This window comes from Euleptes europaea, chromosome 7, assembly GCF_029931775.1.
Source record: "Euleptes europaea isolate rEulEur1 chromosome 7, rEulEur1.hap1, whole genome shotgun sequence".
Taxonomy (NCBI): Eukaryota; Metazoa; Chordata; class Lepidosauria; order Squamata; family Sphaerodactylidae; genus Euleptes; species Euleptes europaea.
In genome coordinates, this window is record NC_079318.1 from 92,185,641 (window position 1) to 92,198,169 (window position 12,529).

Consider the following 12,529-nt stretch of genomic DNA (forward strand, 5'->3'; position numbering starts at 1 on the left):
ATTGCTGACAGATGGCCATCTAGCCTCTGCTTCAAAACCTCCAGAGAAGAAGAGCTCACCACCTCCCGAGGAAGCCTGCTCCACCGAGGAACCGCTCTGTCAGGTCTGCTCCCGCACCGGCCCCCACTGTAAACCCCCTCTAGGCACACCTTTCGACATCCACTCACCTGGACCCCAAAGTTCCTGGCACTGACCCAAGTAAGTGGGGCAGGCCCCTCCATAGCAAATGGCCTCGCCTTCCGCGCAGGGCGTCCCATCCTGTTTGTGGACGTTGGTGGGGCAACGGGGGGAGACACCATCGCAGAACTCGGGAAGGTCACACTCCTTCTGGGCTCCACGGCAGACAAAACCAGCCCCCCGGAGCTGGAAAAGGACAGATGGAAGGGGAACAGACAGCATATGTGAGATAGCGCGGTGTAGTGGTTAAAGTGTCAGACTGGGACCTGGGAAGCTCAGGTTCAAATCCTCGATCTGCCATGGAAGCTCACTGGGTGATCTTCGGCCAGGCACACCCTCTCAGCCTAACCTATGCAGCAGCAGAAGCAGAAGAAGCAGAAGAAGAAAAAGAAAAAAAAGAAGAAAAAAAAGTTTGTTTTTATATGCTGACTTTCTTTACCACTTAAGGGAGGCTCAAACCGGCTTACAATCACCTTCCCTCCCCCCTCCCCCCACAACCGACACCTTGTGAGGTAGGTGGGGCTGAGAGAGCTCGAAGAGAGCTGTGACTAGCCCAAGGTCACCCAGCTGGCTTTGTGTGTGGGAATGGGGAAACCAACCCGGTTCCCTAGATTAGCGTCCGCCGCTCATGTGGAGGAGTGGGGAATCAAACCCGGTTCTCCAGATCTGAGTCCACCGCTCCAAACCACAGCTCTTAACCACTACACCATGCTGGCTCACAGGGTGAAGAGAGGAAAATAAAATGGAAGAGAGGAAAATAAAATGGAAGAGAGGAGAATGAGGTAAGCTGCTTCGGGCCTCCATTGGTAGGGTTGCCAGGTCCCTCTTCGCCACCAGCGGGAGGTTTTTGGGGCGCAGCCTGAGGAGGGCAGGGTTTGGGGAGGGACGTCAATGCCAAAATTCGGTTACTGTGGGAGCTGGTTGATATTATGGCACAGATCCCTGCCCAAAAGAGCATAAGCAAAAAGAGTAGGGGCGGCATAAAAAAAAGGTAAAGGTCCCCTGTGCAAGCACCGGGTCATTCCTGACCCATGGGGTGACGTCACATCCCGACGTTTCCAAGGCAGACTATGTTTATGGGGTGGTTTGCCAGTGCCTTCCCCAGTCATCTTCCCTTTACCCCCAGCAAGCTGGGTCCTCATTTTACCGACCTCGGAAGGATGGAAGGCTGAGTCGACCTTGAGCCGGCTACCTGAAACCAACTTCCGTCGGGATCGAACTCAGGTCGTGAGCAGAGCTTTTGACCGCAGTACTGCAGCTTAACACTCTGTGCCACGGGGCTCCTAGGGGCGGCATAATGGAACTAAATGATTCTCGTCCCCCTCTGTAACATTGTCTCTATGTTCTTAAGACCCTGCTCCATGAAATAAAAAAGCTGAAATTAATCATAGAGTTGGGACCACCAGGGTCATCCAGTCCAACCCCCTGCACAATGCAGGAAATTCACAACTACCTCCCCCCCACACACACCCAGTGACCCCCTACTCCATGCCCAGAAGGTGGCCCAAAAAAACCCCTCCAGGATCTCTGGCCAATCTGGCCTGGAGGAAACTTGCTTCCTGACCCCAAATGAAAAAAATATTGAAACGAGACTGAACCCGAGGACCAGAAAACAACTGAACGGAGAAAAACTCTCTCAGAACAGAAACCCGGGACGCAGAATAAGCCCCCAGTACGGAACAAACGGAGGTAGAAATGGCAAGCAAGCATTCGAGCGTGGAATCATTTTTCTTTCCAGGCTTTAACAATGCTCAGATTTCAGGGGGGGGGGTGGGGCTTTGAACTTTCAAAATGCCCGATATTAAACAAAGGATGTATTCGGCACCTCTAAGAGCGGTGGTTTTGAACCCATGGCTGCGGCCCCTCCGGTAGTTGCGGAGTGGGCCTTTTTTGTTTGCCGGGGCGCACGACCTGCCTCCGTGCATGCACGAAGAGAACCAGGAGGAGACTGAGGCAGGGTCCCTCGGAGAACTGTTTGCAGCCCAGGCGGGATCAGGGATTCTCTTTCCCTACAGCCTGGCCAACCCAAGAATTGATCTGTCAATGCTCTACACTCGCTCCCAGAAGAGATCTCTTCCTCGCAGCAGCGGGCCCACAGCTCTTCCTGTCACAGGACTCTGATGTTACACCACTTCGTGCCATGTGCTTGCCACTTGGCGGTCTCATACAGTTTTCAGGGCGTTAAAGGTGGGAACAGAGTCCACAAAGGTTGAAGGTCATTGCGTGGTGTCATGGTTAAGAGTGGTGGTTTGGAGCTGTGGACTCTGATCTGGAGAACCTGGTTTGATTCCCCACTCCTCCACATGAGCAGCGGAGGATAATCTGGTGAACCAGGTTGGTTTCCCCAATCCAACACACAAAGCCAGCTGGGTGACCTTGGGCTAGTCACAGCTCTCTTCGAGCTCTCTCAGCCCCCCCTACCTCACAGGGTATCTGTTGTGGGGAAGGGAAGGTGATTGTAAGCCAGTTTGTTTCTTCCTTAAGTGGTAGAGAAACTCAGCATGTAAAAACCAATTCTTCTTCTCTTTCTACTTTTCCTTCTTCGAAACTTTAAGAGCACTTCACAGACACTACCTTAAATACCAGCCCTGTGAGGTGAGCCCTTATTATTAACACCATGTGGTAGATTAGAGATGGGTGTGGAGTTTGCCTAAGCGTGCCTAGCAAATCCCTGGCAAAATGGAGATTTGAACTGGTTCACAGCTCAGCCTTTTAGCCCATAAGATGCCCAAATGCTAAGTTTTGTTTTAAACGATCGCTAGATATGCGCACATCTGCATTTGTGTGATAAGCACCAGCGCTTAAAGTCCCTCCCACCCACACGCACAAGCAAGGCGCAATCATGTGCTCCAAATAAAGCTATGCGATCATCACATTTTAAGGGAGAAGCATGCAAGACTGGGGGGGAGGGGAAGCACGGGATGTGATTGAGGATCTGAGTCAAAGGTTTGCCCCACCTTTGCAGGGGCCAGTTACCTTGCATTTGTGGCAACAGCCTCCCCCCGTGGCACACTGAGCTCCGGGCACCAGCTGGCATGTGATTGCATCGCAACACGGATCTGTACACTCCTGAAAGAAAAGGGAGACAGAGATTACTATTAAAAAACAACAACACTCCAGTAAGAAGCTAGGATGCGAACGGGTTTCATTCCTAAAGGTCAAATAGAAATATTTAGAAATCTAAATATTATAAACCAGTCTCAAACAGGTGACAAGGAGGCCTATGATATTAGGTGCTGTGGAGCACAGGCAGGATGGTGCTGCTGCAGTCATCTTGTTTGTGGGCTTCCTAGAGGTTCCTGGTTGGCCCCTGTGCGAACAGACTGCTGGACCTCATGGGCCTTGGTCCGTTCCAGCGTGGCCTTTCTTATGTTCTTATTAGGCAATTCCTCTGTCTTTAGAGGCAGAGAAAGCGTTTGACCGCTTATAGGGAGTCTTCTGACATTCTTATTGATCTCATATGGGTTTTGGGGAGGGCTTCATCCAGGCCATCTCTGCTACATGCAACTCATCCACAGCTCAAGTTAAATCATGATGGGTAGCCTTGTTAGTATGTCTGTAGCAGCAGAAAAGAGCAAGAGTCCAGTAGAAGAAGAGTTCGTTTTTATACCCTGCTTTTCTCTACCATAAGGAGTTTACAATTTCCTTCCTGTCCTCTCCCCACAACAGACATTTTGTGAAACAGATGGGGCAGAGAGAGTTCATAAAGAACTGTGACTGGCCCAGGGTCACCTAGCAGGCTTCATGTGCAGAAGAACAAACAAACCTGGCCAGCGTGGTGTAGTGGTTAAGAGCGGTGGTTTGGAGCGGTGGACACTGATCTGGAGAACCGGGTTTGATTCCCCACTCCTCCCACATGAGCGGCGGAGGCTAATCTGGTGAACTGGATTTGTTTCCCCACTCCTCCACACGAAGCCAGCTGGGTGACCTTGGGCTAGTCACAGTTCAGAGCTCTCTCAGCCCCACCTACCCCACAGGGTATCTGCTGTGGGGAGAGGAAGGGAAGGTGATTGTGAGCCGGTTTGAGTCTCCCTTAAGTGGTAGAGAATGTCGGCGTATAAAAACCAATTCTTCTTCCTCTTCTTCTCCAGATCAGCCTCCGCTGATCATGTGGAGGAGTGGGGAATCAAACCCAGTTCTACAGATTAGAGTCCACTGCTCTTAACCACTACACCATGCTGGCTCTCTAAAGCTCACAAAAGCTCCCACCCTACCAGAAATTTTGTTAGTCTTTAAGGTGCTGCTGGACTCTTGCTCTTTTCTACAGCCCAAGCTGAAGTGCATAATTTCAGATCTGGAGAAACAGAGATACAGGGAGGAACTCGACAAGGCTCACCTCTGTCGCTTTTGCTATTTGCGTTATCAATAGAACCACTACCAGAAGCCATACACTCGAACGTAGACACTACTGGCATAAAAACTAATAGATTGCCCCACAAAATTACGATGGGCAGCCGTGTTAGTCTGTTGCAGTAGAAAAGAAGAAGAGTCCAGTAGCACCTTAAAGACTAACAAAATTTCTGGCAGGGGCGGGAGCTCGTGAGTCTCGGCTCACTCCTTCAGACCCAGCTAGAGACTCTTCTCTACTTAAGGACGTATGGTGGACTCACACCCTAGCTGAGAGACAGCATGGTGTAGTGGTTAAAAGCGGTGGTTTGGAGCGGCGGACTCTGATCTGGAGAACCGGGTTTGATTCCCCGCTCCTCCACATGAGCGGCAGACGCTAATCTGGTGAACTGGATTTGTTTCCCCTCTCCTACACGTGAGGCCAGTCACACTTGGGCTAGTCACAGCTCTCTTAGAGCTCTCTCAGCCCCACCTACCTCACAAGGTGTGTGTTGTGGGGAGGGGAAGGGAAGGAGATTGCAAGCCTGTTTGATTCTTCCTTAAGTGGGAGAGAAAGTTGGCATATAAAAGCCAACTCTTCTTCTTCTTCTCCAGATCAGAGTCTCCCGCTTTTAACCACTACACCGCACTGGCTCTTATGCTGGCAGGGAGATTATGTCCTACCTGTCGGAGACCGCAGTCGCATTCTTCCCCCGATTCCACAAGGTGGTTCCCACAGCGGGGCTTGGTCAGGCGGGTCGGCTCAGGCACGTCCCGAAGACACCAGACCCTGTTGCTCTGGAGGATCTCTTGGAGCTGCTGGCGGCTGCAACGACTAAAACTCAGGCCGGGCAACAACCTGAGGAAGAGGAGGGAGGAATTCAGAGCTCGGGCACCTCCCCGTTTACAGGATTCGAACGCAGTACACGTGGACGCACTCACCCCGGTGGCTCCATGATGCAGCTACGGCCCGGGGGAAGGTTGGGGCTGGACCCGTCGCAGCCGCAACTGGCACCGTCGTGGCTGAGGCCCAGGTTGTGGCCTAGTTGGTGGGAGAGGGTGGAAGCCATGACCAGCGGGCTGACGGAGTGGTCCTGAAAGGTGAAGAACGGGAGCAGGGAACGGAAGGGGGGAAACAAGACCTTTATAAGTATTTCTTCACACAGCATATAGTTAAACTGTGGAACTCCCTGCCCCAGGATGTTGTGATGGCTGCCAACTTGGAAGGCTTGAAGAGGGGAGTGGACGTGTTCATGGAGGAGAGGGGTATTCGTGGTTACTAGTCAAAATGGACACTAGTCATGATGCATACCTATTATCTCCAGCATCAGAGGAGCATGCCTATTATCTTAGGTGCTGTGGAACACAGGTATGAGAAAGCTGCTACAGTCATCTTTTTTGTGGGCTTCCTAGAGGCCTCTGGTTCGCCACTGTGTGAACAGACTGCTGGACTTGATGGGCCTTGGTCTGATCCAGCATGGCCTCTCTGATGTTCTTATGTTTTATTAATTTGTCAAGAATGCTTGCAGGAAGACATCACTGGGGTTATGTTAAAAGAGGAATTATACAAGTTGTCCTCACCATCTTAGGAGAGGCATTCCCTGCCTCATTCTTCCAGGAGGGAATGCCTCTTTTGACAGGGCATCATGGTGTATTTCATCTTATAGAAGGCATCATAAGAGGGATTTTCTCTCTCTCCAAAGGAAACGTCTCTACTAAGACGGAATTAGGCTGCATCCATGTGTCCCAGCCAACACCATATTCCATGAGGCATTCCCTTGCGTACTTCAGAAGGGAATGCATCTGATAAGGTGACATTACTGAGAAATCGTGCACTACAGCAAGCCCTGCACTCATTCCTTCTAAAATAGAAACACACAGTTGGAAGGGATCTCATAAGAACATAAGAAAGGCCATGCTGGATCAGTCTGAGGCCTATCAAATCCAGCAGTCTGTTCACACAGTGGCCAACCAGGTGCCTCTAGGAAGCCCACAAACAAGACAAACCCATATGAGATCAATAAGAATGTCAGAAGACTCCCTGTAAGCGGTCAAACGCTTTCTCTGCCTCTAAAGAGAGAGGAATTGCCTCATAAGAACATAAGAAAGGTCATGCTGGAATGGACCAAGTCCCATCAAGTCCAGCAGTCTGTTCGCACAGTGGCCAACCAGGGGCCTCTAGGAAGACAACAAACAAGACAACTCCAGCAGCATTGTCCTACCTGTGTTTCACAGCACCTAATATCACAGGCATGCTCCTCTGATCCTGGAGAGAATAGGTACGCATCATGACTCGTATCCATTTTGACTACTAGCCATGGATAGCCCTCTCCTCCATGAACATGTCCACTCATAAGAATGTAAGAAAAGACGTGATGGATCAGACCAAGTCCCATGAAGTCCAGCAGTCTGTTCGCACAGTGGCCAACCAGGTGCCTCTAGGAAGCCCACAAACAAGATGACTGCAGCAGCTTTATCCTGCCTGTGCTTCACATCACCTAATATAATAGGCCTGCTCCTCTGATCCTGGAGAGAATAGGCATGCATCGTGACTAGTATCCATTTTAACTAACAGCCATGAATACCTCTCTCCTCCATGAACATGTCCACTCCCCTCTTCAAGCCTTCCAAGTTGGCAGCCGTCATCACCATCTTCTTAAAACTGAGATCCAAATCAGGGGCAACCAGATTTTTGGCTGCTCAGCTACACCCCCTCCCCAGGAGACAGCGAGTGTGAGCACTCACCATGCTGATCCCTCCTGAGCGCCTGGAGCAGATGGAAGCATGAGTGGACACCCCTGTCATGCCACCGGTTAGTGGGGAGCCCCTGAGAAGATAAAGGAGACAGGGTGAATAAGAAAAAAATTGCATGAAACACAACAGCAGAAGAAAAACTGTGGCTCTGCGGAGCGGGGGCAGGTAGGTACACGAGGAAGGGGGTTACCTCTGATGTAGGAAAGACCATATAGTGTAGGGTTGCCAGGTCCCCCCAGCCACTGGTGGGGAATGAGGGATAGGGTTGCCAGATCCAGGCTGGGAAACTCTTGAAGATTTGGGGATGGGGCCTGAGAGGGCAGGGACCTCAATGGGGTACAATCCTACAGATACACCATCCAAAGCATCCATTTTCTCCAGGGGAACTAGGGTTGCCAGGTCTTGTCTGTCCACTGGTGGGGGGCGGGGGAGGAAGAAGAGGAAGAGTTGGATTTGATATGCCGACTTTTTCTACCACTTAAGGGAGAATCAAACCGGCTTACAATCACCTTCCTTTCCCCTCCCCACAACAGACACCCTGTGAGGTAGGCGGGTTGTAGGGTTGCCAGACCCAGGTCAAGAAACTCCTGAAGATTTGGGGATGGAGCCTGGGGAGGACAGGGGTCTCAGTGGGGCACAATGCCATAAAGTCCACCCTCCAAAGCATCCATTTTCTCCAGGGGAACTGATCTCTGTTGTCTGGAGATAAGCTGTCATTCCGGGGGATCCCCAGGTCCCACCTGGAGGCTGGCATCCCTACGATGGCATCACCCATAAGATCCCCACCCTGTGCCTCTAATGCCCACACCCCCCGGTCAGATTATAAAGCCATGTTGGTGAACCTACGGCACGTGTGCCCGACTTGGCATGCTGAGCCCTCTCTGCCGGCACGTGGGGGTAAGCAGAGCAGACTGGCAGAGAAGGGAGCCAGGCTGCCGCCGCCACCGCCCACCGCCCACCTGCGCCGCGGGAGCAAGCTCGGGCTCTGCCGTCGCTGCCCTCAGCTTCAGCCGCTTGGGGCTGTGCAGCAGCAGCAGCGGACGCCCCCTGGTGAATCCCGCAACCTCCTCCCGCGCGCCCCACGGCTTGCCTTTGGTGCCACAGCGGCTTCCCGCCACGGCCATCACCGGCTTCTGAGGGGACAGCGAGCGTCTCCTAGACCCGGGGGAGGCAGGGAAAGGGGGGAGAGTGCGCGAGGGTGGCGGGAACCGGGCGGGCAGGTCTCTTCCCCCGACGCACGCGCCCGCTCTCCCCGTGCACCCCCACACCGCGCAGGACTTTTCGTGGCTCTGCTGGGGCCGCCTCCTGGCGTGGCGCGGGCAGTTTGGGCGCTTCCTCGGCCGCTCGGCGGCCCCCTTTGTGAATGGAGGCTGCGCCGGCGGGCGCTGCTGGGCAGAGCGGCTCTCGGCCGCTGTCCTGCACACCTGAGCGGCCGCCTCTTTGCACACCGTGGGGCTTCCTGCCGAAGCAGGCAGGCTCGGGCGCTGAGGATGCCGCCGGCGCTGGCTGCAAGTCCCTCACGCCTCCTACTCCACCACCATCCCCAGATGGTGCTTATCGGTCGGTTCACCCCATCGCCCCCCTTACGTAATAAGCTGGGCACTGTCATGCGGGACCTTCGGCAGGAGTGCCTGCTGCCTCCAGCGTAGAAAGCGCTCCAGCACCACGTGGGGATGCCCCTCCATCGACACCTGGTCTTGCTTGTTCCAGACTTCGCCGCTCACGAGCGCCACCCGCAGGCCCAGCGGACGGTAAAACTGAGCGGGATTTAAGTTGGAGGAGACAGAGAGAGCAAGGTCAGGCTTAGAAAAGGGTGAAAAGGTAGAATCACTTCATTTCACCCGTGCAAAGTAAGGGAGAGAGAGAGAGAGAGAGAGAGAGAGATCGTATCGGGAATATCGTCTTCCCTGAAATAAAAACGGCAGGTTCACAGGCTCTTGCAGCTGTTTATTCCGGCTGCGGATTCTGTTCCCTAATCCCTTCCCTTCAATTCCATCCCCTAACCTATAAATGCTCTCTCCAGCTTGGTCTTCATCTCCTATAGAAATCCAGGTTTGTGAGACTGTATCTGGGTAGCTTCAGTTTTCCCCCCTCTCTCACCTCCACAACCCTGGTTTAAATTTAAATTTTGACGGCAAGCTCCTTGGGCCAGGGACCTGCCTCTCTTTTATTTTCAGTACTTAGCATCAACAGACTTCTATTAACAGGAAAGGACCTGCTCAATAGGAATGTCATAATGCCATATTTGTCCAGCATCACAAATCCTGAGTATCGCAGATCCTTTATGCTTCTGCGATACAATGCCCTGCCTTCTGTGTTCTTAGATGGGAAATATAACAAATTCCCATTGGAAGCATGCAAATGTATTTGCAAACAAGATGCACTTGAAACCTCTGAACATGTGTTATTCGAATGCAAACTGTACAATAATATACACATGAGATCACTGATCCCATTACTTGTAGATTGTCCTAGAGTTTTGAGGAAACAACGTCTTAAGGTTTTATTACCAGGTATGATAATTTAACAAAAATAGAGTTGCCAGATTTGCCTGGCTAGCAATTAAAATAAGGCAGAACTGAACTGTGTGTGTTAAGTGCCGTCAAGTCGCTTCCGACTCATGGCGACTCTATGAATCAAAGTCCTCCAAAATGTCCTATCTTTGACAGCCTTGCTCATATCTTGCAACTTGGGAGCTGCGGATTCCTTTATTGAGTCAATCTACCTCTTGTTGGTCTTCTTCTTTTCCTGCTGCCCTCAACTTTTCCTAGCATGATTGTCTTTTCCTGTGACTCTTGTCTTCTCATAATGTGACCAAACTATGACAGCCTCAGTTTAGTCATTTTAGCTTCTAGGGTCAGTTCGGGCTTGATTTGATCTAACACCCACTGATTTGTTTTTTTGGCGGTCTAGGCAGGGTATGCGTAACGCTCTCCTCCAACACCACATTTCAAAGGAATCTACTTTCTTCCTATCACCTTGCTTTATTGTCCAGCTTTAACACCCATATATTGTAATAGGGAAGACGATGGCCTGAATTATCTTGGTGGCCAGTGACACATCCTTACACTTAAGAATATTTTCTAGCTCCTTCATGGCTGCCCTTCCCAGTCTCAATCTCCTTCTGATTTCCCAGCTGCAGTCTCCCTTTTGGTTGATGATGGAGCCGAGGAATAGAAAGTCTTGAGCAATTTCAATTTCCTCATTGTCAAAACTGGACTAAATCTATGCAATAGCCATGGAAACATGCAATCTTTACTGTCCGGAACCTTTTAGACTGGTTTTATACTAATCTTATGAATATATATGACTGGATTATTTTTGTAATGTTCTTGTAATTTCAAGTACTGTAATTTTAGCCACATTTCGTCTATGTGCTTTGCCAGTCATCGAGCAATTCTGTAATCCTGTTTTATTTGATGGTCTATGACTGTAAATAAATACTGATACAATTAACAGGCTAATCCATGAACTCATCTGTCCAACACTGTCCAAATCTGCAAAGGTTGGCTACGTACCCCGTCCATATGGCTAGCGATTTCCAGCATCCGCATCTGGACTTGGTTGAGGTCGAAATACAGCTCAAACTAAAACAAGAGAATTGGGCTGAGGTTATTCCGGGCAGAGATGGCAGGACATCAGAAAAGACTTTCCCAGCCCAGCACTTGTGCTTCTGGCTCTCTTTTCAATTTACTCGAGAAGATCTCCGCAAGATCGGGCCTAAGACCAACCAGAACCTTCTGGGAAACCCACAAGTTAAGAGTCTTCCTTGGTTCTTTGACACACACACTCACACTCCGGCAACTGGAATTCGTGCCCCTGAAGGTCCCAGTTGACCATCAACGATAATAGCCATGGATATACCTGTACCAATGCTATAGCATGGAGGTCCCTGACATTTTCGAGCCTGCAGTCCCCTCTAGAATTCTGACTCAGGATGGTGGGCTCAACCAAAAAATGGCTGCAGCCAATCACAAAACGTCAGGGAGTGAGGTCTTGCAGAACTCAAATAGAAACAGGAACGCTAACAGAAATGCTTGCCAGTATTTCAGGCAGCAGAATGCCTTTGTAAGAAACGTATCATTTAAAAATATTTCCTTGCTTGAACATAGAATAACTTCAGTCATGCAGCAGAGAGCTTCGTGCTGTGGTGGCAGCCACTGCCGGAAACAACTTTTTAAAAAATTTGCACAGCCAATCAGTTCTTTAATGCGTGATTAGGAGCCCTGCTGGGCAAAAGTGATACCTGGCCCTACCCACTTTCTCAAAAACACTCAGCAGATGCTACATTGGAGGACCCCTGCTCTAACCACTAGACGTCACTTGCTCCGGCACCCTGTTTCAGGCAAACTGATCCAGGGAGCTTTGTGGGGACAGCAAGCCAGCAGCCAGCCAGTGTCTGGAGCAAGACTGTCGTAGGATTCCCAGGTCTCCTACCTAAGCACTGACAAGACCCAGGCTCCCTTAGCTTCCGCAAGGGGGTTGAATCAGATGCCTTCCATGTGGGGTCACAACACAATAATTAAATACAAAAGTGTTTATAACTATAATTGTAGATAGTGTACACATAACAATATTTACACAAGAAACAATAATCACACAAAAAGTCTTATAAAGCTCGTAAACCATATATCATATACATGTAGTCTTGTAGACAGTCTCTAAAGCACCAAGGTAAGCTAAATCAACTCCAAGCAACAAGCGAGACAGGAATCCGGTATTTCCTATTTCATACTTCTTCAGTCGCATCCTCTTTGATATTTGTTAGACTGAGGAGCAAAGCACATTGCGGAAGCAATTTTGATCCAGGAACACTGCGAAGTGCAATGTTGGAATGACTTCACAGCCAGTTGAAATGCGACTGAAGAAAAAAGTATGAAATAGTAAATACAAGATTCCTGTCTCACTTGTTGCTTGGAGTTGATCTGGCTTACCTTGGTGCTTTAGAGACAGTGTCTACAAGACTACATGTGTATGATATAGGCTTTATAATCTTTATGGGACTTTATTATTATTGATTATTGTTTCTTGTGTGAATATTGTTATGTGTAATCTTGTGTGAATATTGTTATGTGTACACTATCTACAATTATAGTTATAAACACTACATGTGTATGATATAGGCTTTATAATCTTTATGGGACTTTATTATTATTGATTATTGTTTCTTGTGTGAATATTGTTATGTGTAATCTTGTGTGAATATTGTTATGTGTACACTATCTACAATTATAGTTATAAACACTTTTGTATTTAATTATTGTGTTTTGGG

General features: G+C 49.8%; 1 protein-coding gene across 1 annotated transcript in view; it reads right to left on the reverse strand.

Annotated features, from left to right (window-relative positions):
- The window catches only part of ADAM15 (ADAM metallopeptidase domain 15), a 55,801-nt gene that overhangs the window by 22,881 nt on the left and 20,391 nt on the right, over nucleotides 1-12,529 (reverse strand). Inside the window, exons 8-15 of the mRNA XM_056853501.1 lie at nucleotides 10,776-10,844; nucleotides 8,845-9,014; nucleotides 8,104-8,763; nucleotides 7,249-7,330; nucleotides 5,446-5,597; nucleotides 5,188-5,362; nucleotides 3,154-3,246; nucleotides 168-363 (exon numbers count right to left, since the gene is read on the reverse strand). Coding sequence (XP_056709479.1) covers nucleotides 168-363; nucleotides 3,154-3,246; nucleotides 5,188-5,362; nucleotides 5,446-5,597; nucleotides 7,249-7,330; nucleotides 8,104-8,763; nucleotides 8,845-9,014; nucleotides 10,776-10,844 — 1,597 coding nt within the window. The remainder of the gene's footprint in view (nucleotides 1-167; nucleotides 364-3,153; nucleotides 3,247-5,187; nucleotides 5,363-5,445; nucleotides 5,598-7,248; nucleotides 7,331-8,103; nucleotides 8,764-8,844; nucleotides 9,015-10,775; nucleotides 10,845-12,529) is intronic.